This window comes from Microcebus murinus, unplaced genomic scaffold (assembly GCF_040939455.1).
Source record: "Microcebus murinus isolate Inina unplaced genomic scaffold, M.murinus_Inina_mat1.0 scaf010_hap2_Mmur4.0, whole genome shotgun sequence".
Taxonomy (NCBI): Eukaryota; Metazoa; Chordata; class Mammalia; order Primates; family Cheirogaleidae; genus Microcebus; species Microcebus murinus.
In genome coordinates, this window is record NW_027438956.1 from 677,532 (window position 1) to 705,100 (window position 27,569).

At 49.8% G+C, this 27,569-nt stretch overlaps 2 protein-coding genes across 3 annotated transcripts in view; both read left to right on the plus strand.

Moving 5' to 3' along the window:
- Positions 1-860: 860 nt before the first annotated feature.
- On the plus strand, positions 861-12,884 carry FN3K (fructosamine 3 kinase). The gene is made up of 6 exons (XM_012777285.3): positions 861-1,102; positions 1,881-2,032; positions 4,118-4,209; positions 4,739-4,821; positions 10,819-10,941; positions 12,449-12,884. Exons 1-6 carry the CDS (start codon positions 962-964, stop codon positions 12,785-12,787), a joined length of 930 nt encoding a protein of 309 aa, XP_012632739.3. The 5' UTR covers positions 861-961; the 3' UTR covers positions 12,788-12,884.
- Positions 12,885-13,668: 784 nt separating this feature from the next.
- Positions 13,669-27,569, plus strand: part of TBCD (tubulin folding cofactor D) — a 132,155-nt gene continuing 118,254 nt past the window's right edge. Inside the window, exons 1-6 of one of the 2 annotated variants that reach the window (XM_075999848.1) lie at positions 13,669-14,193; positions 15,899-15,949; positions 20,570-20,667; positions 22,479-22,580; positions 24,111-24,257; positions 26,386-26,441. In XM_075999848.1, coding sequence (XP_075855963.1) covers positions 14,010-14,193; positions 15,899-15,949; positions 20,570-20,667; positions 22,479-22,580; positions 24,111-24,257; positions 26,386-26,441 — 638 coding nt within the window. In that variant the 5' untranslated portion in view covers positions 13,669-14,009. The remainder of the gene's footprint in view (positions 14,194-15,898; positions 15,950-20,569; positions 20,668-22,478; positions 22,581-24,110; positions 24,258-26,385; positions 26,442-27,569) is intronic. The other variant, XM_020281167.2, reaches the window with a different exon arrangement.

Below are 27,569 nucleotides of genomic sequence, written 5' to 3' on the forward strand. Positions count from 1 at the left end.
TTGGGCAATTAATTTCTTTCTATTTTTAGTAGAGACGGGGTCTCACTCTTGCTCAGGCTGGTCTCAAACTCCTGACCTTGAGCAATCCTCCTGCCTCAGCCTCCCAGAGAACTAGGATTACAGGCGTGAGCCACCTCGCCCTGCCAGAAAGATACACTTTCAAAGCCCCTGGGCCACCTTCTGGCACTGGCACCTTGGGCAAGTTAATCTCTCTGTGCCTCAGTTTCCTTATCTGCAAGGCGGGAGCTGGGGCAGGCCCCTCACAGGATGGTGGTGAGGCTTAGCTGACTTCACTTGGGCCCAGCATTGTAAAAGCTCCAATAAATGGTATCATCAGCCCCAAATCTCTCTTTCTAGGCCCTTATTTTGTAAATGAAGCTCACTGAGGCTGAATAAACAGGCATCACAGAGCTGGGCAGGGGCATCATCATGGGTTAATGAGGAGGGGAGGGAGGTGGTGGTGACTCACTTTGGATTACCTGTGTGCACATGGGCAAGTGTGCCTTGAAGCGCCCTTCCCAGTGTGTCTCTAATCACTGAGCCCCAGGAGCTGCTATCAGCGAGGGCGCCGCCCTGTCTGGACAGTGTGCGAACCCAGCCAGCCTGAGGCCTGCGCCCTCGTCCCAGGGACAGCCCCGCTCTCGGTCTCGCTGAGCCTGGCCGGTGTCCTGCTGGGTGGGAGCCGGCAGGAGGCACCCCTGGGGAGCTCGGGGCGAGGAGTGCAGGGTGGGGGTGCAGGGAGGGGGTGAGGGCGCTGAGCGTGGAGGCCGAGGCAGGGGCGGAGCTCGGGCGGGGAGTGCGGGCTGGGGAGGGAGGAGCGCGGGGCAGGGAGCGCGGGATGGGGAGGAGAGGGAGGAGCGCGGGCGGGGAGTGCGGGGTAGCGGTGCGGGGAGTCGGGTGAGCGCGCGGAGCTGGGCGGCCCCTCCTCCAGCGGCGAGTCGCTGCGCGTCCCCGCGTCCCCATGGAGCAGCTGCTGCGCACCGAGCTGCGCACCGCGACCCTGCGGGCCTTCGGCAGCCCGGGCGGCGGCTGCATCAGCGAGGGCCGCGCCTACGACACGGACGCGGGCCCCGTGTTCGTCAAGGTCAACCGCAGGGCGCAGGTGCGGACCCGGGCGGCGCGGCCTCTGCTGGGTCCCCGCGCTGGGCCGGCGAGGGGCGCTGTCGCCTGCAGGCTCGGCGGTGCCCGGGCCTTCCCTGGGGGGCCCGAGGCCTCGTCCTCGCTGCACCGTTAGCTTCCGCCCTTCGGCCTCCGCGCACGGCCTTTTGGATGGTTTCAATTTTTCTACCCATCGAGCCCGGGCGGGAGCGGGGGTGAGGCCGGGGCCTGGGTCCTCCTCGCAGGTGGAACGAGGCAGACCCGGCCCGGGCAGCGGTTTCTGGCTCGGGCTTCGCGCGCGGCCCTGGCACCTGCCCGCCACTCCCGCGCGGCAGCCGGGCCCCGGGGCCAAGCGCCGGAGCCAGGTGTCCTCCCCCTGCCCCTGTGGATCCCGGGCGCGGGCTGGCGAGGGGTGCGGGGCGCAGCCTGGGTCCCCCGCACTTCCCGGGGGGTGGGGAGCGGAGCGGCTCCTGCTGGGGCCGGCCGTGCTGGAGTTTATTCCGCACAGCTTGCAGGTCGTTACAGACAGCTCCAATAAACGATGCTCTGATGCAAGTGTGCTGCACCTGCGGTGAGAGTTCTCGGGATTTAGAATTGGAGTACGCGTGAGGATGTGTTAGAGATGGGGGTGGGGCCCCCCAGGCTCCGCCTCACTCTCGCAACTCCCTGTCCCGAGCCCCTTTGCACCCCACCCTGGGGGCGCGGCTGCTCCCCAGCCGGTTTCCGCGGCTCGAAGTCCTCGTGCTTCGCACGAGCTCACGGCCCGGCCGCGTCCCGCCCAGGCCCGGCAGATGTTCGAGGGCGAGCTGGCCAGCCTGGAGGCGCTCCGGAGCACCGGCGTGGTGCGCGCGCCGCGGCCCTTGAGGGTGATCGACCTGCCGGGGGGCGGGGCCGCCTTCGTGATGGAGCATTTGAAGATGAGGAGCTTGAGCAGGTGAGTGTGCTTGAGGACACCGACACACGCACACGGGGGCGCACACGGGGACACACACAGCAATACACACATACACATAGGGACACACGTAGGGACTCACACGGACACACACGTAGGGACACACAGTGACACACAGGGATACACATAGGAATACACACATACACATAGGGACACACAAATAGGGACACACACAGTGACACACACATAGGAACACACACATAGGGACACACACAGGGACACACATAGGAATACACATACACATAGGGACAAACGTAGGGACAAACACATAGGCACACACAAAGGTACATACCTACACATAGGGACACACACATAGGGACACACACATAGGGACACAGATTGACACACACAGGGACACACAGATGAACACACACATAGGGACACACATAGGGACATACACATGGACACATACATAGGAACACACACATACACACAAGGACACACAGGGACACACACATAGGGACACACAAGGACACAGAGGGACACAGGGACACACACATAGGGACACACAGATGGACACACAGATGAACACACACATAGGGACACACACATAGGGACATACACATGGACACATACATAGGAACACACACATACACACAAGGACACACAGGGACACACACATAGGGACACACAGGGACACAGGGACACAGGGACACACAAATAGGGACACACAGATGGACACACACATGGACACACATACATAGGAACACAGACATACACATACACACAAGGACACACAGGGACACACACACATATACATACAGACACACACATACACAGAGAGACAGACAGACAGACAGACGGGGATAGGGACAGAAAGGGAGCAGCCTCTTGCTGAGCTGCCCAGGTAACTCTTCCCAGCTACCAGAGACAGGGCCAAGAACCCCACCCTGCCATTTTTTTTTTTTTTTTTTTTTTTTTTTTGAGACAGAGTCTCACTTTGTTGCCCAGGCTAGAGTGAGTGCCGTGGCGTCAGCCTGGCTCACAGCAACCTCAATCTCCGGGGCTCAGCGATCCTACTGCCTCAGCCTCCCGAGTAGCTGGGACTACAGGCATGCGCCACCATGCCCGGCTAATCATTTTTAATGGAGATAAAAAATTACTGCTTTCTGGTATAGGACTTTTTTTTTTTTAAGTTAGTTTGGCTGGTGCATTTGAACTTATCATTTCCATTGTGCTTCATAGTGCATTGATGCCAGCTCCCTTTGGGCAGAAAGAGGCTGATATATTAATTATCTGAGGTCCTTACATTTTTTTCTAATTATTAGTGATACATAGTCAGTGTATAAAGTGTGGAAAATACAAATTCATGTAAAGACATAAAGCTACCCACTAGTAACGATGACCACTGTTAACATTTTGGTATATGATTTATCATCTTGGTCTTTTTTGTATATGTGATTTACATTAGTTTTTTTGTTTGTTTGTTTGTTGTGTTTTTTTTGAGACAGAGTCTCACTTTGTTGCCCAGGCTAGAGTGAGTGCTGTGGCGTCAGCCTAGCTCACAGCAACCTCAAACTCCTGGGCTCAAGTGATCCTCCTGCCTCTGCCTCCCAAGTAGCTGGGACTACAGGCATGCGCCACCATGCCCGGCTAATTTTTTGTATATATATTTTTTAGTTGGTCAATTAATTTCTTTCTGTTTTTTAGTAGAGACGGGGTCTTGCTCAGGGTGGTTTCGAACTCCTGACCTCGAGCAATCCGCGCGCCTCAGCCTCCCAGAGTGCTAGGATTACAGGCGTGGTGGTGTTGCCACCACGCCCGGCAACATTAGTTTTTATAAAAACTGGGAGCTGGATTTTCACCTAATATTACTTTTAGGGTATTGGCCTCTTAGTTTTCAGTACCTAAGACTTCTGCTGAAGCTCACCTGCCTGACCCCTCTTGGTGATTTTACACAATTTTGTTTCTTGGAAAGAGTCATTGCCTGGTGTTTACTTTTTACTTTTCAAAGAATGGAGAATAGTTTTTAAGGTATTTAAAACATTTTTTCAAAATAGAACATACTGGGTGATGTTACTATTTCTTACTTGTTATTTTAATTGGCTGCATTTCTTCTTTCCTCAGTCAGGCATCCAAACTTGGAGACCAGATGGCAGATTTGCACCTTTATAACCAGAAGCTCAGGGATAAGTTGAAGGAGAAAGAGAACACAGTGGGTATGTTGATGTTGCTTTTGTGCATCCTTGACCCAGCTGCATTGTCTACCCTAGATTGGTGCTTCTTTGTGGCATTTCAATAATAGGTTGAATTGCAAACCATCTCCCTTTACATTGCATTATGAAAATGAGGTTATTAAATAAGAATTTTGATGGAGCTGATAAGCTAGTAGAATTGGCGCATGACCCCTTTTATGCCCAGCACTGCTGTCCAGTGTGCTTGAGGTAGGGATAACCTCTTTTATACCCAGCCCTACTGTCCAGTGTGCTTGAGGTAGGAATAACCTCTTTTATACCCAGCCCTGCTGTCCAGTGTGCTTGAGGTAGGAATAACCTCTTTTATACCCAGCCCTGCTGTCCAGTGTGCTTGAGGTAGGAGTGTCCTTGAGGATCCATATGCTGACTAATCACTGCTGTGGACCGCCCATATTCTAGCATGTGCAGCCCAGGCCTGTACTGGTGCTGTCTGAGGTCTGACATTTAAGAGAAAGACAAGCAGCTCTTTCAGGCCAAGGATCTCTGTTGACAGGACGGAGGGCTGAGGACACTGAGCCCCAGTATGTGTCCAAGTTCGGCTTCCACACGGTGACGTGCTGCGGCTTCATCCCACAGGTGAGTACCTGGGTGAGGATGGTGGGTAATGAGGCGGTACGTCATTGATCCATTTGATGGATGCGGACACTGCTGCACAGAGAGGCCGCGTAACGCCGGAGACCATGCATCTGGGAGGCGAAGGGCCAGGATGGGACCCTCAGTCTGGCTCCAGAGCGTAGGCTCTAACCATTGCCCCACCCTGCTCCTCTGTCACTTGAGGCCCAGCCATCGGAACCAGCTGTACCCCCAGGCGGCACTGCCCTTGGTAGCTCAGGGGAAGGTTTGGGGACCACAGCCCCTCTGTCCAGGCGCCGGGACTAGGTTTAACAGTGCTGGTCCCTGTTCCCAACACTCGATCTGCATCGTTTATGACCCAGTCGTCTTCCAGGAGGAGGACAGAGCTCTGCCACCGGGAGCCTGGGCAGTGGACGTGACGGGCCGTGGCAGGTGCACCTCAGTGCTGGGCCGGCAGTTGCCATGCGCAGGGCCTTTCTGTGTAGCTCTCTAGGTGCACCCAGCACCAGGGGTGCCCCAGGGCCAAGCGCCAAGCACAGGGAGAGTCTCGGTGGTTAGGACCCTCGAGGGAAGTCGCTCTGCTCATCGCTGGGGGGCATGCTCTCCAGAACATCCCTCCCAAAGGAGTCTGGCAAAATAAGCTTTGTATTTTTCTCCATTGACACATATGGTGTTTCCCCGAAAATAAGACAGGGTCTTATATTTATGATTGTATTCGTAGACAGTCCTAAAAATATGTACTGTTTCCCCGAAAATAAGACAGGGTCTTATATTTAGTTTTCCACAAGACGACACCCTAGGGCTTACTTTCAGGGGATGTGTTATTTTCCCCTCAAAGCCTCAGCTTGCAGCACGCACAGGATGGCCGGGACCTGACAGGGGGAGCTGACCTTGTTGGTGGGGATGCCCGAATCTTTCTGGTCATCTCTGGGATAGTAGCTGTCACCATGGGGCAGATGAGAAGGGCTGCTTGTCTTCTTTACCACTCCCAGACGAAATGCACTGGTTGTGCAGATACGCTGCGTAGCCACGCCCATCACTAGGTCTTATTTTGGGGTGGGGCTTCTCTTGCGCAAATGCTTAGAAATCCTACTAGGGCTTATTGTATGGGTAGGTCTTATTTTCGGGGAAACACGGTAATTGACATAAACTGCACCCACTTAAGTGTTCAGTTTGCTAAGTTTTAACATGTGTTATACCCACGAACCACTTACCCCAAGCAAGATAACGAGTATGTTGGTCATTTCCCGAAGGTTCCTTGTGCCTGTCAGTAACCTCTTCCTCCTGCCCCTCCCTGCTCTGGGCAACCAGCGATTTGCTTTGTGTCACTGTGCATTAGCTTTCGTTTTGTGGAATTTAATACAAGTGAATCACATGATATGTACTCTTTTTTTGTCTGGCTTCTTTCACTCAGCGTAGTCATGCTGAAATTCATCCACACCCCAAATCCTTTGCTATTTACCCATGATACTCTGTTATGTTTTATGTGTCGAAAGCCCATTTGATTATGTGGATAAACCACAGTCTGTTCATCTGTTTGCCTCTTGATAGACGTCTGGGTTGTTTCCAGTTTTTGCTTTTGCAAATAAAGCTGCTATGACCTTTGTGTGCAAGGCTTTGTGTGGACAAATGCTTCCATTTATCTTGGATAAATTCCTAGGAGGGGAATGACTGTGTCATATGCTAGGTTCATATTTAACTTTTTGTTTTTAGAGACAAGGTCTCCCTCTATTACCTGAGCTAGAGTGCAGTGATGTCATCATAGCTCACTGCAGCCTCAAACTCCTGGGTTCAAGTGATCCTCTTGCTTCAGCCTCCCAAGTAGCTGGGATTACAGGCACGCGCCACCATGCCTGGCTAATTTTTCTATTTATTTTTTGTAGAGACGGGGGTCTTGCTATGTTGCCCAGGCTGGTCTTGAACTCCTGGCCTCAAGCAATCCTCCCTCCTTGGCCTCTCAGAGTGCTGGGATTACAGGTGTGAGCCACTGCGTTCCAGCCCCATATTTAACTTGTTTTCATTTTTTTTTTTTATTTTAAAATTCTTCCCATAGATTAAGTTAGCAAATTAACTTGTTAAGAAACTGCCAAGCTCTTTTCCAAAGTGGTCGCACCATTTTCCATTCCTGCCAGCAATGCACGAGAGTCCCAGTTCCTCCGCATGCATGGCGGCACTTGATCACGGTCTGTTTTTTGAAGTTATAGCCATCCTAGTGTGTAGGAAGTGGTATCTCATTGAGGTTCTAGTTTGCATTTCCGTGATGTGCACATTTCCCAACTGTGTATCTTCTTCGGTTAATCATCTGTTCAAATATTTTGTCCAGTTTGTGACTAGGTTTTTTTCCTTATTATTGGCTTTTTAGAGTTCTTTATATATTTTAGACATAAATCCTTTATCAGAGATGTGATTTGTAAATGATTTATCCTAGTTTATTATTTGTTTATTCTTCTCTTAAAGATGTCTCTCAAAGAGCAGAAATTTTAAATTTTTATGGAGTCCAGTTTATCAATTTTTCTTTTATGAATTGTGATTTGGTATTATATCTAAGAATAAGGTAGACATTCTTATTTGCCTAAGCTGAGGTCACACAGATTTCTCTTATGTTTACTTCTAGAAGTGTTAGGGTTTGGGTCTTTATATTTTTGTCTGTGAGCCATTTTAAGTCAATTTTTGTATGTGTTACAAGGTATAGATTGAAGTTTGGTTTTTACGCATGGATAGCTAATTTCTTCCACAGTCTGCTGAAAAGACTATGTTCTCTCAGCACTCTGGGAGGTCGAGGCGGGCAGATTGCTCGAGGTCAGGAGTTCAAAACCAGCCTGAGCAAGAGTGAGACCCCATCTCTACTATAAATAGAAAGAAATTAATTGGCCGACTAATATATATAGAAAAAATTAGCCAGGCATGGTGGCGCATGCCTGTAGTCCCAGCTACTCAGGAGGCTGAGGCAGCAGGATTGCTTAAGTCCAGGAGTTTGAGGTTGCTGTGAGCGAGGCCGATGTCACGGCACTTACTCTAGCCTGGGCAACAAAGCGAGACTCTGTCTCCAAAAACAAAAAAAAGACTATGTTCTTCCCACTGGACTGCCTTTGGCAAAAAGTGATTGTCTATTAATATATACTGTCAGTATGCTCCTGGGCCTGAGTTCTGTCCCATTGATTCATTTGTCTATCTTAATGCCAATATCACATTGTCTTGAAATTGGGATAGGTTAGTCCTCAAAATTTGTTCTTCTTCAAAGTTGTTTAAGCTGTTCTAGGGCCTTTCCATTTTTGCATGAATGTTAGAATCAGCATGTTAATTTCTACCAAAAAAATGCATTCTGGGATTTTATTGGGATTGCACTGAATTTATACATCAATTTGGGGAGAATTGACATCTTACTAATATTCAGACTTGATCTCCATTTATTTAGGTCTTCTTTAATTTTTCTCAGCAATGTTTTGAAGTTTTCTGTGGACAGGTCTTTTCACATCTTTTGTCAGTTTTATTCCTAATTATTTTATATTTTTTGATGCTATTGAAGTGATTTTTTAAAAAAAAATTTAAAATTTCAGGGTTTTTTTTTGTGGCAGATACATAGAAACACAGTTTTTACAAATTGACTTTTGTATGTTGATCTTGTATCCTGCAGCGTAGCCTTTTTTATTTTTTGTAGAGACTGGGTCTCACTCTTGCTCAGGCTGGTCTCAAACTCCTGGCCTCAAGTGATCCTCCTGCCTCAGCCCCCCAGAGTGCTGGGATTATTACAGGGATGAGCAACCATGCCTGGCCACATCCCAAAAATTATAAATTGTGTTTTTATTTGCATTCATTTCAAAATACTTTCTAATTTCCCTTTAAATGTCTTCCTTACATAGATTTTAGAAGGGGTATTTAGTTTTCAAATATTTGGGGATTTCCTGGAGATCTTTCTGTTGGTTTATACTTGAATTCCATTGTGGTCAGAGAATATAGAATACTTTTCATGACTTAAATCCATTTCAATGTATTGAGATTTGATTTATGGCTGAGGCTATGATCTATCTTGGTAAATGCTCCAGGTGCACTTGGAAAGAATATATATAAGGGCCGGGTATGGTGGCTCATGCCTGTAATCCTAGCACTCTGAAAAGGCAAGGTGAGTGGATCATTTGACCTCAGGAGTTTGAGACCAGCCTGAGCAAGAGCGAGACCCCATCTCTACTAACAATACAAAAAAATTAGCTGGACAACTAAAAATATATAGAAAAAATTAGCCGGGCATGGGATATGTGCCTGTAGCCCCAGCTACTCGGGAGGCTGAGGCAGGAGGATTGCTTGAGCAAAGGAGTTTGAGGTTGCTGTGAGCTAGGCTGACACCATGGCACTCTAGCCCGGGCAACAGAGTGAGACTCTGTCTCAAAAGAAAAAAAAAAAAAAAAAAATATATATATATATATATATATATATATATATATATATATATATGGCTGTTGTTGGGTGGAATGTTCTATAAATGTCCATCTGTTCTAGTTAGATGATAGTGTTGTTGAAATTGTCTGTAAACTTACTGTTTTCTGACTACTTGTTCTATCAACTATTGAGAAAGGGGTTGAAATCTCTGGCTATGTCTTAGTTTGCTAGGGCTACCATACAAAATACCATAAACTGGGTGGCTTAAACAAGAGAAGTTTATTTCTCACAGTTCTGGAGGCTGTTAAGTCCCAGCCCAAGGTGCTGGCCCATTTGATTTCGGAGGAGGGGGAGAGGCACTTCCTGTCTTGCAAGATGGTCAGCCACTTTGTTGCTGTGTCCTTGACTGGGTCCTTCTTTGTGTGTGCGTGGGGAGAGAAATAAATCCTTTTCTATTCTTCTTCTTATAAGGTCACTAATCCTATCGGATTAAGAATTCACCCTTATGACTTTATTTAACCCTAATTACCTTCTAAAAGCCCTCTCTGCAAAATAATGGTGTTGGGGTTAGGGCTTCAACATATGAATTGTCGGGGAGGGGTGTGGGTAGCTCATTTTAGTCCATAGCAGGCTTTGGAAGTACCCATTTCTCCTGCAGTTCAATTAGTTTGTTTTCATGTATTTTGGTGGTCTGTTATTAGAGGCGTAAATATTTAGGGTTATCATGTTCTTTTCATCAAGTGACCCTTTTTTGTTGTGAATGACTTTGATTGACTTTGAAGTTGATATTCTTTGCTCTGAAATCTGCTTTGTCTGATGTTAATATAGCCACTCTAGCTGTCCTTTGACTAGTATTATCATGATGTATCTTTTCTATCCTTCTAGCCTAATTCTGTTCTTATATATGAAGTGCCTTTTTGCACGTGATTTATAGCTGGTCTTGTTTTATGTTTCCAGCCCGTCAATCTCTGTCGTTTAACTAGACGATTTATTTTATTTATTATTTATTTATTTTTTTTAGACTATTTATTTTTGACCATTTGCCTTTAATGTGCTTATCGATAGTTAGGTTTGATTCTGTCATCTGGGATTTGTTTTCTGTTTGCTCCATTTGCTCTTTGTTCTTTTTTTCCTCTTTACCTTCCTTCTTTTGGATTTACTGAGTATTTTGTGATTCTGTCTTATCTCCTTTGTTGGCTCACTAGCTATAATATCTGCTATGTTCTTTTTCGTTTTTTTTTTTATTTTATTTTATTTTTTTTTTTTTTAAAAAATAGAGACGGGGTCTCGCTCTTGCTCAGGCTGGTTTTGAACTCCTGACCTTGAGCAATCCGCCCGCCTCGGCCTCCCAAGAGCTAGGATTACAGGCGTGAGCCACAGCGCCCGGCCTGCTATGTTCTTTTAGTGGTTGCTCTAGCAGGGATGGGGAACCTGCAGCCTCAAGGCCACATGTGGCCCCTGACCAAATCCAAACATCACAGGATTTGTTCTGTAAAATTTAGATTTGGTTAAAAGGTTGCACTCAAGGATCCAGAAGGCCACATGTGGCCCGAGGCTGCAGGTTCCCCTCCCCTTCGAGTTTAGGCGGATTCCGTGCATAACCGTCCTTGGCTCCTTGTTGCCCAGGTGAATGAGTGGCAGGAAGACTGGCCGACCTTTTTCACCCAGCACCGGCTCCAGGCACAGCTGGACCTCATTGAGAAGGACTATGCTGACCGGGAGGCACGAGAGCTGTGGTCCAGACTACAGGTGGGCACAGCAGCACCTTCTCTGGGAAAGAGGCTGTCATCTCAGGATCCCACAACATTCAGGTGGGGTCCTCTCGTAGAACCCGGCCCTGGAGCAGAGCTGGCTAGGTAGTGGACACCATAGTGCCTGACACCGGCCTGACAGGGAGGCTGAAGACACACTGGCTCCTGAGCGTGGCTCTTGCCCGCTGGGTCACCAGGTGTTTAACCTCAAACTTTCCTCATGGGAGACCGGGGTGCCTGGCTTGTAAATGGTGGCATTTACTGCTCCTATTCTCGTTATGGGTAATACTGTCCACTCTTACCCCTGCTCCTCCTTCTCTGCCAAAACACTAACGTCCCACCCCTGAGTGAAGATGTGGGTATCAGATGCCCTAGAGTGACTGGTGTCAAAACACAACTTTCAAAGTGTTAAAAACAGAACTCACATATTAGTCCAGACTGAGCATGCATCAAAAAATTTTTATTTAACTAATGAAATAACCAGCAGGATACGAGGGAGGTGGTGAGATATACTTGCAGTGAGACAGAAGACTGGTGGAGAGTTTCCTAATAGCTGTAAGACTTCATGTTCTACAGAACACCAACACCATAACCTCTAGGGGTGTCTTCTGTATGGAAATCATTAGCATTGTAAAGCCCTGGACCTAAATCAGCAGTGATTAGCGAGTTAGGCACAGGGTGGCCCTCATCATGGGGCTGGGTGGAGAGTGGCCCCTGCCAGTCTCCGAGAGAGGGGTCCGGGGACTGGGTACAGAGTGGCCCCTGCCCGTCTCCTAGAGAGGGGTCCGGGGACTGGGCACAAAGTGGCCCCTGCCAGTCTCCGAGCGAGGGGTCTGGGGACTGGGTACAGAGTGGCCCCTGACAGTCTCCGAGCGTGGGGTCCGGGTACTGGGCACAGAGTGGCCCCTGCCCGTCTCCGAGTGAGGGGTCCAGGGACTGGGCACAGAGTGGCCCTGCCCGTCTCCAAGCGAGGGGTCCGGGGGCTGGGCACAGAGTGGACCCTGCCTGTCTCCGAGCGAGGGGTCCGGGGGCTGGGCACAGAGTGACCCCTGCCTGTCTCCGAGCGAGGGGACTGGGCACAGAGTGGCCCCTGCCCGTCTCCGAGCGAGGGGCCCGGGGACTGGGCACAGAGTGGCCCCTGCCCGTCTCCGAGCGTGGGGTCCGGGGAGCTGGGCACAGAGTGGCCCCTGCCCGTCTCCGAGCAAGGGGTCCGGGGACTGGGCACAGAGTGGCCCCTGCCAGTCTCCGAGCGAGGGGTCCGGGGGCTGGGTACAGAGTGACCCCTGCCCGTCTCCGAGCGAGGGGTCCGGGGGCTGGGCACAGAGTGGCCCCTGCCAGTCTCCGAGCGAGGGGTCCGGGGGCTGGGTACAGAGTGACCCCTGCCCGTCTCCGAGCGAGGGGTCCGGGGGCTGGGCACAGAGTGACCCCTGCCCGTCTCCGAGCGAGGGGCCCGGGGCTGCAGCTCCCTGAGCGCTGGCACCCGAGCGCCGCCGCTGCTTTCCCAGGGGAAGATCCCGGACCTGTTCCGTGGCCTGGAGATCGTGCCTGCGCTGCTCCACGGGGACCTGTGGTCGGGAAACGTGGCCGAGGATGACGCGGGGCCCGTCGTGTACGACCCTGCTTCCTTCTACGGCCACTCCGAGTTCGAGCTGGCGATCGCCTCGATGTTCGGGGGGTTCCCCGGGGCCTTCTTCGCTGCCTACCACCGGAAGATCCCCAAGGCCCCGGGCTTCGACCGGCGGCTGCTGCTCTACCAGCTGTTCAACTACCTGAACCACTGGAACCACTTCGGCCGCGGCTACCGCAGCCCGTCGCTGGGCACCATGCGGCGGCTCCTCAAGTAGCGGCCGGCGCCCCGCAAAGCCCCGCCCGCCCCGCCCACACGCCCGCCCCGCGCTCCGGGACTAATAAAGCCCCCAGAGGCCCGGCCCGCGTGCCCGTGTGTCCCGGCGCGTCGCCCGCCACGCAGCTGGCTAGTCGCAGCCCAGGCCGCCTGCGGGGCCGCTGCGCGCTGCAGGCCGCGGGGTGGAGGCGGGCACTGCCGCGACGGGGCGTGGACGTTCTCGCGGGTGCGGGTGCCCAGGCGGAGCCGGGGCGCGGCCGCTGGCTGGGGCTCGGGGTCGCCCCGCCGAGGAAGGGCCCCGCGCCCCTTGCCTGCTCCTCGCTTCTGCGGCAGGCCGGTGGGCAGGGGGATGTGCCCCCGGCCGGGTGTCCTGGGCCCGCGCGGCTGCCTCGTCAGAGCCGCCGTCGTTTAAGGGTCGGTCTGGGGACCCGGCCCCACCCCATCCGGACCCCAGTCCACCCAGACCCCGCCCCTTCCGGAAGCCCTTCACGTGCTCGGCCCGCCCCTTCAGGCCCCGCCCCGTGTTAGGGCCCGCCCCACCACGTGCCCAGCCCCGCCCCTCCCTGCCCCATCTAGTGCTTGACCCCCGCCACACTAGGCCACGCCCTCTTGCACGGGCCCCGCCTCTCCTGGGTCCCCGCCCACATGCTCGGCCCCCGCCTCTCCCGGACCCCCGCCCCCCTGTTCGGCTCCTGCCCCTCCCGAACCCCCCACCACCGGCTTAGCCTCGTCCCTCCCAGCCCCTCCCCGTGCTCAGCCACACCTCGCCAGGTCCCGCCCCATGCTCGGCCCCGCCCCTCCCGGGCCCCCGCCCCTCCCGGGCCCCCGCCCCCCGTGCTCGGCTCCCGCCCTTCCCGGTATACCGCCTCCGCGCTCGGCCCCGCCCGCGTGCTCCTACACCGCCCCGTGGTCGGACTCCGCCCCTACCCCGTCCGGGCCCGTAGCTCCGGTTCCACCGCCGCCCGTTTAGCCCATGCCTCCTGCACGCCCTGCCAAGTCCTCCGACTCCACTTACGCCTGCGCCTTTCAGAGCCCCGCGTCGCCTCCGCAGACTATTTTGGCAGCTGGCGCGCTCCGTAGCGGGTCGGCGGGCGGGGTCGGAGGTCGTGGGGCGGGGCCAGAGTCGGTTGCCACCAGGGCGGGCGCTTCCCTTACCTCAGCGCTCACGCCTTGTCCCGGCGGCCGAACCGGAGCCGCGAGCCCGTGAGGCGGGGGCTGCAGAGATGGCCCTGGGCGACGCGCCGGCCACGGGAGGCCCGGACGAGGAAACGGAAGACGATGCGCTGGCCCGCGGTGCCGGCCTGGAGGCCTTCGGGGAGAGCGCGGAGACCCGCGCGTTGCTCGGCCGCCTGCGGGAGGTGCACGGCGACCGCGCGGCCCGGGAGCTGGCGGAGGAGCGGTTCCGCGGTGCGTGCGCGGCTGGGGCGGCCGGCGCGTGTGTGGTGCTCCGGGCGGGCCGGGCAAGGGAGGAGCGGGGAGCAGGCCTGCTGGCCGCCGGAGCTCCGTGCCTCTGCGGGCGGCGAGGCGGAGGCCGCCGTGCTGGGTCGCTTGGGGAGTCTGAATTCTCAGGGTTACGCGGACCTGTGCACGTGCCTATCGAGGATAATTCCCATACGTTTCCATAGGACCCCGCGGTTAGGTAGTTAGGCAGGGTTTTGCAATTCAGTAAAACCGTCTCTGTGGACCCTTTGAAGACGTCTCCGCAGTTTTGTCTTCCTGGGTTTGAAATGACAGCGTTCTGATTTCAGGAGAGAGGCGGGCTTTGGCGTGAGGTGGCTTGGATTCGAATCCTGGCCCTGTCGCTTGGCCTTGTTACTTGCTCGCCCTGAGTTCAGCTGTTTTCAGCCGTGAGCTGCGGGTAACGGTGACGATGCCTCCTGCAGAGCCGTGAGCTGGGCGAGGCGAGTGTCTCCAAGGGACCCCAAGCGAGTTCCCTGTGTTGCTCCGGGCACAGGATGCCAGTTACTGAGACAAGCAGAATTGTCAAGGAAGAAAGGAGATCTAGTGCAGAGCGCATCAATCCGGAGGTGGGAGGACTGCCTCAGTTCTGCCTCCTGGACCGACCGTTTCTCTAGAAGTGAAATGAGTAACATGGAGCGAGTGAGCATCATTACGTGTTTTGGGTGGAGTGCAAGGCAGTGAGAAATCAGACTGGCACATACATTGCATGGTGAAAAATGGTGGATAATCCCCTCCCTGGGTGGAGATTTTAGGATGATGAGCTAGGAGTTAATCTTGGTCATCATTTAGGTCTTGTGCACATGCGGTGGTGGGGAGTGGGTTGCTCAGCTGGTCCCTGGGTAAGATTTGTGGCGGAATGCGGCTTACCTTGACTTCTCTGAACAATCCGGTAGCGTAAAGCCTTGTTGATTATCTATTTACTGCAAGGAGGGTCCACCGTTTCTGAAAACCAACTCAAAAGGAAGGGGAGCAGTGAAACAAAATTACAAAGTTCTGGTCAACAAGCCTAGCTGGCCTGGGAACTTGAAATGTAAGAGAATTAGAAAAAGGCATTTTCGTTCAGGGAACCAGTTACATATCCAGGGGCCAGTGAAAGCCCATTTTCCCATTCCTGGGAAGTGGTGAGATGTGGAGGTGTGTGGCAGGTGAGGACCACACAGGCAGAGTCCTTGGATTCCACAGAAGCAGTTTCAGCTGCTGGGAGGGGAAGAAAGCAGCTGGCCTGAGGTCAAGGAGGTTATAGGGTCATGGATTCAAAGAGTTGGCAGGGAAGCACAAGAGGAGTGGAAGGGATGTGTGTATAACAAAGGAGCCCTGAGTGTGGCTCTTCCCAGGAGGTGGAGGCACGGAGAGCGAGTGAAGAAAGAGGGGAAGAAGGGACCCCACTAGGGAGGAAGGGTGCAGAGGAAGTGGGAGAAGTAGGTCAGGAGGAAGGTGTGCTGAACAAGCAGAGAGGACATGGCCAGGCCATAGTGGCCCTGGGGAAGCTGGAGGGAGATGGGGCGCCCTCCCCCAGGTGTTCATCTGTCAGCGACAGGGGAGGTGTGCTCTTGGGAGCTGCCTCGTAGAAGTTAGCAAGGGTAAACAGGAGGGTTTCTGAGGCTCACATGTGTTTGGCTTAGAGAACTAATTTTCATGTTTTTCTTTTCAGTAATAATGGACAAGTATCAGGAGCAGCCGCACCTGTTGGACCCACACCTTGGTAGGAAGAAAAGCTGATGATTGTGATTGTTCAATTACAGATGATCATGAATGCCTTGGTGTTTGCACACAATAGCACATGTGTGTGTTGCCAGCAGAAGGTGTCAGGATAAAGTGCCAGGAAGAGCATGAGTCTTACTTGCTTGCAGGGCCTGGCCGGTTGTTGTCAAGCCCGCGATAGTAGCTTGAGTTCCAGAGGTCATCCCAGGCTGTAGGCAGTTGTGTGTGAGCTGCTCTCTTCTTCTCTGTTATTCAAAGGACACAACTTGCTCCTCATTTGTGTTTTAATCTGTTTACATCTGGGCACATGTTGTCTTTCTGTTAGTAGCCACACAGGATCAGTGCTTTACGTGGGTTACCATCCAATCCTCACAGCTGCTAAGGAGTGTGTCTGAGGTTGTCTCCATTTTACAGATGAATGCACTGAGGCTTGGTTTTCTTACTTAGCTGCAAAGGGATTGAGTTTTGGGTTTCTCCCATTGTTTTCTGTATTTTTGACTTATTTCATACTACCTACAAAAATAACACATGCTCCTGGCAATGAACTTGGAAAGGAGGAAGGTAGCAATGTTAACTAAGTTGAGAGGCAGCATGGGTGGGCGTGAGGTGCTTGAGCCATGAGGCCAGACCCCCTGGGTTCACATCCCAGCTCCCCCATTCGGTGTTGAGCTGCTCTGTGTCGAGTTTCCACACCTGTAAAATAAGCGATCAGCACTGTGTGCCCCATAGGTGTTGGAACCTGTGTGTAAGGAGCAAAGAATTAGCTCTTAGTGTGCACGCATATGCCTCTTAAGCGGGCTGGTGCTGCGGATGCTGTTGCGTTTTTTTCTTCAAGTAACAGCTTTTGTAGAAGGTGAGCTTTCTTCTTTTTAAAAAATTTTTTGTAGAGACAGGGTCTTGCTATGTTGCCCAGGCTTGTCTCAAACTCCTGGCCTGAAATGATCCTCCCAAAGTGCTGGGGTTATCAGCTTGAACCACTGCACCCAGCCGCCTCTTTCTTTATATGCTTGCCAAGACGGATTTGAATTTTTGAATTCCTTACCAACAGAAGCTTGTCTATTAAACAGTAGAAAAGGCATAACATTTTTTTTCTTTTTTGCATTTTGATGTTTCCTACTGAGGGTGAACTATAGTTCACATTTATTATTAAATTTGTACATTGTTTCTCCCTTTGTGAATTGTACATTCATATATATTCACAATTTTTGCTTTGTTCTGAATGATTCTTTTAAAAAACTCAGTTAATTTAATTATCACAGTAGCCTCTCCATGCTCATGGAAAGTCAGTTATTACCACATTTTATGGATCAGGAAACCGAAGCACAGCTCTGAGAGGTTAAAAACTTGCCCCAGGTTGCACAGCTAGTAAGTGTTCAGCCAAGATTTGAATCTACAGTCCACTGCAGACCCTCATGCATCATGTCTGTGTCATCCTGAAAGTGATGAGAAAATCTACAAGTTCTCAAGGGCTGTGTTAAACAAGTAGTTTCAACCTGGTGTGGTGGCACTTGCCTGTAGTCCCAGCTACAGGAGGCCGAGGCAGGAGGATTGCTTGAGCCTAGGAGTTCGAGGCTGTAGTCAGCTATGATCGAAATACTACACTCCAGCCTGGGCGATAGTGGGACCCTGTCTCCAAAAAAAAAATGTGGTTTAAAAATTCTCTAAATTCTGGATTCTAGAATTCATTGTGATCAACTTTGTCGTCCCTTTTCCTGGGAAAAACTTGTAGTCCTGGTGAGAGGCCTGAAGATGGAGGTCCTTGGGAAAGAGCCAGCTACTGGGAAAAGCTCTGACGTCTGGCAGAAGGGCTAGCATGCTGGGCAGTGGGCGCCCTAGGCCTTGTCTCGTTGTAGGTCTTGGGCTCATGGTGGTTCCCAGGTATAAGTTCTGGTCCCCAGGAAACAGATACGGTCACTGCTCAAGAGGTGGAAGGTGGTGTTTTCATCTCTTTAAGTAATAGACTTGGACCTGTAGTAACGCCTTTATTCTTACTGGACCTACTTCCATAGTGCATCGTGGAATAACAACACTTGCTGTGAGCTTTTTAGAGTGCTTCAGATGATATTTAAGTTCATTATTTTCTGGAAAACAGATCCCTTTTAGAAAAAGGAACAACAGTCACGGATTCTGGTCTTTTGTCATATGTTGCATATATATCATGCCTTTTGCCTTTGCCTTTTAATATGTGTGGTGTATTTTATCTACTGAAGCTTTAAAAATATTTAGCTTGTCAAAGCTGTTAGACTCTTTCTTTGTGTTTGGCCTTTAGAAAGTGTATTTTTTCTGATCAGTTATGTAAGCTTCTTTTATTGAGTGATCCAGCAGCCTCTCCCCCTGCTTGAAATGCCATTTTAAATTTATATTAAACACTCAAAGATATTAGCCTTGGTCTTTAGATTTTTCATCCTGTCCCATGAATCTGTTTGTAAGCTTTTTTCTCTGTCCGTTTTATGTCAGTTGCTTTATGATGTATTTGTGTAGCATCTGACCCTCTTATTTTCTTGACTTTTTTTTAGCCCTTTTATTAATGCAGATGAATTTAAGAATTGTTTTATTTCCCACTGCAACAAATCCCTTTGGAATTCTGTTAAATTCATTCACAAATTCATATAGGGGAGATGTCTTCACAAGATTTAATTTTCCTGTCTAAAAACATGGTATTATGTCTCCAATTATTCAAATCTTTTGTGTCTTTCAATAAAGTTTGGTAATTTTTTAATTTTTCGGAGACAGGGTATTGCTCTGTCACCCAGGCTGGAGTGCAATGGCTCGATCATAGCTCACTGTAGCCTCCAACTCTCGGCCTCAAGTGATCCTCCTGCCTCAGCCTCCTGAGTACCTGGGATTATAGATGTGTGCCACCACGCCTGGCTAATTTTTTTTTTTTTTTGTAGAAATGGGGACTCACTATGTTGCTTAGGCTAGTGTTGAACTTCTGGCCTCAAGCCATCCTCCTACCTTGACCTTCCAAAGAGCTGGGATTACAAGCATGAGCCACCATGCCTGGTTCTTTGTTTAGTTTTTTCAGTTGCACTCTTTTCTCTTTAATATAGAAGCTTGTATTACTGTGTCTTCAAGTTCACGGATCTTTTCTTCAGTGTATAATCCACTGTTAATCCCATTGAGTTAAATTTTCATTTCAGATCTTGTTTTTTCCAGCCCTTGAAGTTTTTCTTTTAATATCTTCCATATTGTGCCTTATTCATATTTTCTTTGATACCCTTGAGTATATTTGTAATATTTATGGTATTTGTTTTAAAGTTTGTATCTACTAATTGTACCACCTTTGTATTTCTGGGTCATTTTTGTTGACTGATTTTCCTCCTGGTAAGGGTCCACAGTAATTTTAGACAGTTACATGTCTAGTAATTTTTGAATGGATCTCAGACGTTGTAATTGTTATGGTATTGAATGGTTTGGTTTTTTGGTCTTCCTTTAAAGCATGCTGAAGTTTGGCAGGCAGTTAAACTACTTGCAAATCATGTATAACCTTTCAGCCCTTTAAAAATTTATTTAGAGACAGGGTGGTTTCCCTGTGTTGCCCAGGCTGGAGCACAGTGGCCATTTACAGGTACGATCATGGTACACTACAATCCGGAACTCCTGGGCTCAAGGGAGTCTCCTGCCTCAGCCTCCTGAGTAGCTAGCTGGGACTGTGGGTGTGGGCCACTGAGCCTGGCTATTCCTTTCCGTCCTTTTAAAGCTTTGTTAGGGCAGGTCTAGGCTTTTCCTCTCATTTAACCTTACTGCTAAGAGATGATCTTTCTGGAATATTGACTGGTTGTCCGGGGTGCTTAACAAGAACTCTGCACTCTGGGTTGATGGAATTTGAATGACAGCCGATGTGAGCTTCAGGAACTATTTGCCTTAATGCTTCCTGGTGGTTCTGCCCAGCCTTATGCACTATTCCTGTGTGTGTGGAGATTCCGCCAAAGATGCGGAGACCTCTCTGCGGACTCTGGAGCACATTCTCTGCGTAGCTTCCTCCTCTTTGGTACTTTTTCCTGCAAATTCCAGCTGCCTCAGTCTCCTTGCACTCCAGGCTCTCTCTTCTCAATTTACAATTACTGTGCTCTGCTGGAATCCTCTCTTCCTGCACTGAGTGCCAGAAACCACCTTCTAGCAGACAGCACGGGCAGTGGTAGCACGTAGTTGGTTTGTTACCCTATTTTAGGGATCAGTGTCTGAAAACAGTTGTTCAGTTTAGTAATGTTGATGGTGGTGAGGCAGGTTCTGTATCAGTTATTCCTTTGCAACTGGAAGTGGAAATGATCTTTCTTTTACCGTCTTATGACGTTGGTTTAGAACCAGATCATTGCTGAATCGTAGTAGTTGTAGCAATATCTTCTGTAAAGTATGGTATTAGATATTGATTTGAGATAGAATAATTTGTTAGTAAGATAAGGGTACATTTTTAAAGTGGCAGTGATTGTTGTGTAAACGTATGCACTTTTAGAAACTGTTAAGATGAACTTTTTTCCCCTTGTTCAATTGATATGTAGACAGTGTTACTAATATTGAATTGTTCTTACATTACTAAGTAAGTTATTTTGGTAGTTTGAGTCAATGTCATATTGATGCTTAATCATATAGTAAATGTTTGATATGTCTTTTTCCCTAGAATGGATGATGAACTTGTTGTTGGACATGGTGCAAGATAAGACCTCTCCAACTGCCCTCATGCATCTGGCTTTTAAATTTCTTTACATCATCACCAAGGTAACATTAGGTAGCAGTTTACAGTTGACAGACATGTTCTTGATATCCTTGGTCCATAAGCTACCCTCCAAAATGTTATTTCTCAGGAAAGATGGTTCTAAGACACAAGTTGTGGATTTCATTTTCTCTTTCCCATGTATCCAGAATCAGATGTTAGTGATCCCTGGGGGTCCTATGGCTGATGCATTCTCCGAGTTATCGAGTATCTTGCATTTGAATAGACTGAAGCACCACCTGGGTAGGAAGGGATAGGAGATAGGGCTTAACCAGAAAAATTTCTTGCAAGGAAAAAGCAAAAATACTTGGAAATGGAAGTGCTTCTCAAGCTTTAATATGCAGATGAATTTCCTGGGGAATCTTGTTATACTACACATTTTGGGTAAGCCAGTCTAGGGTGGGATTTTTCTCACAAGCGTTCAGGTGATGTCTGTGTGCTGGCCCACAAACCTATTGTTGGCAATTATTTATCTATTATTTATTTGAGACAGGGTCTTGCTCTGTCACCCAGGCTGGAGTGCAGTGGCATCACAGCTTATTGTAATCTCAAACTCGTGGGCTCAAGCTATCCTCCTACCTCAGCCTCCCTGGTAGCTGGAACTATAGGCATGTGCCACCATGCCCAAGCTAATTTTTCTATTTTTAGTGGAGACGGGGTCTTGCTCTTGCTTATGCTCAGACTGGTCTTGAACTCCTCAGCTCAAGCCATCCTCCTGCCTTGGTCTCCCAGAGTGCTGGGATTATAGGCATGAGCCACTGTGCCTGGCTGGGCCTTATTTGCAGTTTTGACCATGGGAGTGACTCAGGGTGGGTCTTGTGGCTCTTGGGGGTGACGAATCACAGGACTTGTGATGTGTGGCGGGGAGTGCCCTCGTCAGTGAGAGAATACCGTGGACGGGCTGCCCAGCATGTGTGCTGCTCGGCAGCTTAGTTGTTCACGTGTAGGGTTCCTCCTGCAGGTGTGGTGTGACTGCATCTTATGGAAGTGTTAGCGAATTTGGGTACCTTTGAGGTTCTTGGGTGCTTATTCCTCATAAATGTCAGAGGACAATCATATGAACAATGTAGGACCAAATATTTGCAGTTTGTAACATGTCTATGTTTTTGATGAGCCACGTACAAGATTTGTTAGATTAGGATAGAACATATTTAATGAACAAGTGATTTAGGAAGCAAGGATAGTTTTATTGTAGTTACTTTCGTCTTACTAAATTGTGTCACTGGGCTGGGCGTGGTGGCGGCTCATGCCTGTAATCCCAGCACTTTGGGAGGCAGGAGGTGGGAGGATCACTTGAGCCCAGGAGATCAAGACCAGCCTGGACAATAGTGAGACCCCATCTCTACAGAAAAAAAAAATTAAAAATAAATTATATCACTGTAATATGACATACTTCTGTTTGATCCATTGGGTGGCATAGGTGGGATTTTTCTTAAAGAGACAGGGTCTTGCTCTGTCACCTAGGCTGGAGTGCGGTGGTGCTATCATAGCTCACTGCAGCCTCAAACTCCTGGGCTCAAGCCGTCATCCTCTCTTGGCCTCCTGACAAGTTGGGACTACAGGTTTGTACCACCACGCCTGGCTAATTCTTAATTTTTTCCTCATAGAGACGAGGTCTTGCTGTGTTGCTCAGTCTGGTCTTGAACTCCAGGCCTCAAGCAATTTTCTCTCCTTGCCCTCCCAAAGTGCTAGGATTATAGGCATGAGCCACCAAGCTTGGCCAATGGTGGTGATTTTTAATGAGTGGAAAAAGATAATTTTGCTACTCCCTGCATTTTCCAACTATGGAATAATTCACTGTCTCTTAATTTGGTAGGTTCGAGGATATAAAATATTTCTTCGTTTATTTCCTCATGAAGTAGCCGATGTGGAGCCTGTTTTAGATATGTTTGCAGGCCAGGATCCCAAGGACCACGAGGTGAGTGCTGCTTCCTCTCTCCGCTCCAGCCCGTCTTTCTTCCCTGTTTGTTCCACACCTGTGCTGGTGCTTTCTTCCTCCTGTCCCCCCAGTTTTCTCTCACGTTGTTTTGCATCCCTCCTCCTCTTTTATTCCTTTGGCTTTCTCTTTACTTCTTACACGTAGTGCTTCAAATTATTTTCTTTTCAAATATGCCCTTTGTGAAGAAAAAGTATGCCTAGGTATAGTTTGGTGATAAATTTATCATTGTCTGTGTTTTGTCTAACTTGAGAAGCATAACTGTCTGGGGCTCCCAGGGGAGCCTCCCAGGGTGGGTGTGACTCCCCAGCTAGGAACTGTGACGGCACATGTGAAGTGTCCACCAGGAAAGCACGCGTGGGACCCATTGCCCAGGGCTTTTACTGGGGTCTGGTCCCGTGGACACCTCTGCCCGGCATGAAGCAGAATTCCAGATCCTAGAGGGAAAGCAGGTGCTTGGTGGACCACACGATTTGTGCAGCCAGTCTAAGCCCAGTGAGGCACCCTCATCAGTCAGGGCTTGGTGGGAACCCTGCCGAAACCCGAGTTCCTTGGTGCCAGCCGAGGGCCCCCTTTGCTAGCAGCCTTTCTGAGAACGGCAGTGAGGCTCTTTACTGTGCAGTACACGTTCAAAAGAGCACACAGTTTGTTACTAACGACTTGGAGTCATCTTGATTTGAATGTGCCTGATCAGCATTGGAGACGGGGGGTGCTTCCCTGCTGTCTGGTACTCGATGCCCTTCTTGCTAGAGTGTCCAGTGCCCTGTGGAAGGACTGCAGGCCAATTGGGATGCTGTTTTATTGGTTACTGAAAACACATGCCCTCCTCTTTTACTAGAAGTTGAGGCTTTTTTCTTAACTCTGTTTTTTAACTTTCTCAAAAGGCCGATTTGCACGTTGAAAGGTGCTAGTGAAGAAAAGCCATGATACTGATGTGTCACTTTTTTTTTTTTTTTTTTTTTTTGAGACAGAGTCTCACTTTGTTGCCCAGGCTAGAGTGAGTGCTGTGGCGTCAGCCTGGCTCACAGCAACCTCAAACTCCGGGGCTCAGCGATCCTACTGCCTCAGCCTCCCGAGTAGCTGGGACTACAGGCATGCGCCACCATGCCCAGCTAATTTTTTGTATATATATTTTTAGTTGGTCAATTAATTTCTTTCTATTTTTGGTAGAGACGGGGTCTCGCTCAGGCTGGTTTCGAACTCCTGACCTTGAGCAATCCGCCCGCCTTGGCCTCCCAAAGTGCTAGGATTACAGGCATGAGCCATTATGCCCGGCCTATCATGGGTTTTTGTTTGTTCACTTTGATGTGTCTTTTGTCAGCTAAGTGGTGACAGTGGGTGTGTATGGTAGGGATCCTGGGGGATGTGGGGGGACGTGGGAGGAGCTGACAGATGATTTGCATCCCTGGCCCTGAGCCTGATGGCATCTGAGGGCCTGCAGGTTGTTGGGGTCTGGCAGATGCCCTGTGTCATCCAGGCAGGAATCATTCTCAGTGTGATTTATCTTCTTAGACCTGGGAAACCCGCTACATGCTCTTACTGTGGCTGTCTGTGACCTGCCTGATCCCTTTTGATCTTTCACGCCTTGATGGGAATCTCCTTACCCAACCTGGGCAGACACGAATGCCCATCATGGACCGCATTCTCCAAATAGCAGAGGTGAGTGTGGCCATGCACATGGTGAGTGGCTAGTCAGTGCCTTCTTCCGTGCTCATGCTGTCTCGGTATTACCATTTAGTTAGCTAAGCTTTCAGCAGTCAGGTGTTTCTCAGCTGCTGTTACTGTTTTTCAGTGGGTAAGATCCCACTTCATAACTAATTTTAGAATTGTGATAATTAGGGGTTAGGATGAATTATTTCAGTAAATCTTACTTCTTTGTAGATAACACAAATATCCCGTTAAGCACACTAGTGAGAGGTGAGAGGTTTCAGGGTCAATGGAAAGAGAAAATGACTCATTTTACATTTAGTTCTTAGTAAAACATTATATACTGTAACAATCATTGCAGAAAAATTCGAAAGTACGGATAAGCAAGAAAAATATTAAATTGAAATATGTCAAATTTTAGTGCCAGGAGATAACAGTTTTATATTTCCTTCAGACTTTCCCTGATACAAATATTATGCAAATAAGCATAGCTTATTGTATTAGTTACCTGTTGCTGCATAAAATTATCTCAAACTTGAGTGTTGGCCACGACACACATGTATCTTCCCGTGGTTTCTGTGTGTCAAGGGTCTCGTGTGGCTTAGCTGGGCGGCGTCTTCGAGGCTGCCCACAGCTGCAGTCATAGCTGGACTCCAGCAGGGTCTGCCCTAGCTCTCAGGGTAGTTGGCAGACATCAGTTCCTGGTAGCTGCTGGACTGAGGACCTCAGTGTTTTGCTGGCTGTTGGATTCCTCGCCACATGGGCGCCTCCAGCTGGGCAGTTTATTTTGTTGAAGCCAGCGAGGGAGAGAGTCTGCTGGGGAAACAGAAGTCACAGTGCCACGTTGCCTGATGATGGAAGTGACGCTCTGTCCCCTTTGCCAGATCTGCTGTTTGGAAGCGAGTCACTGTGTACACCACGGGGGGCCGGGGCGGGGGCGGCTCTGTGTGTGGGGTGAACACCGGGGGGAGAGTCTCCTGTCACACTCGCAAGAGCAGTCAGCATTCACTGAGTGCCTGCTGTGAGCCAGGCCCTGTTTTGAGCACTCATAGGTTAATTCTTCCGTCAGTCATTTATAGATTTCATCTATAAATTGAAGATCTGTAGATCGTTGATTACTATGATTAGTCATGTTAATCTGTGATTCGTAGATTGATGATTTGATTCTACTTTATGAGGTAGTTAATAGTTTTTACCCCTATTTAACTAAGGCCCCAGTGGGTAGAAATAAGGAAGGTAGGTGGTGCTTGGCTCATCAGTGGTGCGTCCAAACCTGAGCCAGGCGCTTGGCTCTGGAAGCCGGGCTGTCCGTCAGCACTCAGCACTGCCCCTGGGACAAGGCCAGGGGCAGACTGTCCCGAATGTTCTGTTATGTCAGTAAGTGTCCCCTCATAGTCTTTGAGAGAAAAGATGCTCCATTGTAAATATTTTAGGGAACAGGTACTGTAATTTTAAAAATATTCTTTTATAGATGGACTTCTGTTTCTAGTTTCATTGTGTTCACATCCATGTGGTGATGAAGAGCTGTTTACATTCTTCATCATTATGTTGTTTACTTGCCTGCCAAGTGGGATTGCCAAGTTGGGGGTACGATTTCTAAAGACTTGGCACCCCATATGTGATTGCCCTCCAGAAAGCCTGCCCTAGAAAAAAAGATCATCTTGAGTGTGCCATTTGGAAAAACAAAAGTAGAGATGGGAATTGGAAACCTCTTAGGGCAGATCTCCTAAAAACATCCAGGCATCTGCATTAAATCTAGGTCCTCTTCCATTTGAATGGGGCCTCCTTGCTGGTCTGAATGTTAAAGTGCTGGTGGACCACAGGTGCTGGAAGTGCCTGGGCATGTCAGGGGGTGCTCTGTGTTCCACTTTCCTGCGTTATTCTTGTGAATGTGTGTGTCAAGGACTATGACCGTGTGCTCTGTGGGCATCAGGCACTGACTGGGCCGAGGGTGGCAGTTGGTAGCTGCAGTTGTGGGTTCTGGGTTGAGTGGTTTGTGCAGCTCTGGAATTTGGCTTCTGCTGTGAGCTTCATGCACCCGGGTCTCAGGAGCTAGTGAGTGTGGGGCTGGCCGAGCGGGGGGTCCCTGAGGTCTTCCTTCTGTGGCGTGATGCTGCCTGTCCTTTGTGCTTTCTTGTAGTCCTACTTGGTTGTCAGCGACAAGGCCCGAGATGCAGCTGCCGTCCTCGTGTCCAGGTAAGTTCCTGTGGCTGTGCTGGCTGATGCGGGAGTGGTGCATCTTGGGAGGGCTTGTCTCTGGTACTGTCGTGTGTCACGTGAGTTTCTTATCCTCAGACGCAGGACCCAGGGGAGTCTTCGCGCTCCTCAGACTCTCGCTTTCCTTGAGGGAGTGCACAGCACTGGTTTGGCACAGGGGACATCTGAGCCTGGGGGTGCTGGCCGGCTTGCCTGGGCCTGGCCTCCTGGGGGTAGTAGCAGTCGAGCCCTTGAAAGTCTCCTTGGAAACAGCTCTTGCTGTGGTCTGTGGGGGTTGTGAGTGGTGGATGGGTGGTGTGGCCGGGGATAGAAATCCCTGGCATCCTGTGCTAGCTGAACAGTGGCTGCGCTGTAGTTGGGGACGATGGTTTTCTCTGGTGAGCTGGATAGATGACCAGAACGGCAGCCTGGGTTGTCCCAGAGGTGACCAACATGCATGTGTGGGCTGAATCAGCCTGTTTCATGAGATGGGAGCGTGGAAGAAAGCAGGTTTTCTAAATTAGTATTTTATGACACGTGGTTCTGAATCTGTGTATAGTTAAATGCATTAGAAAACTTGGCATTTCCCCCATCTACGTTGGCAAAGTTGGCTGTAAAACCTTTTGGTGGTTTTGATTGGGAGAATGGTCTGCACCTCGTTGGGGGTCTCCTGGTGCTTAGGTGTGACTTTGCAGGGCAGGGAGCATTGGCTGAGGCTGCGAGGCGTGGTCTGGAGGGGAGGAGCTGAGTTTTAGGGGGATCGAGGAAGGAACCCTGAGTCCCTGGAGCACGTGAGGCCCCTCCGTCCGAGAGGGAGAAATGCACCAGGCAGAGGCTGCTTCCTCTTTTTTCCGGGACTTAAAAAGATTATAGGTTTCTTTCTAGTTATAAAAGTGATCATGTGTATTTTAGAAAATAAAGTATGAAGTACAAAATAAAACCGTGTGCTTTTGTCCGGTGGGGTGACTGCCGTGTCCTCCTGTCTGCGGCCTGGAGCTCCGTGGTCGTCTTCCTCCACCGTGTGACCGCCTGGTGTGAGTGTGTCGCTCTCACCAGCCCCAGCTGGACGCGCACGCTGCTGCCCTCCCAGTTTGTTGTCAACGTTAAGTGTCTTCAACAGTCTGCATA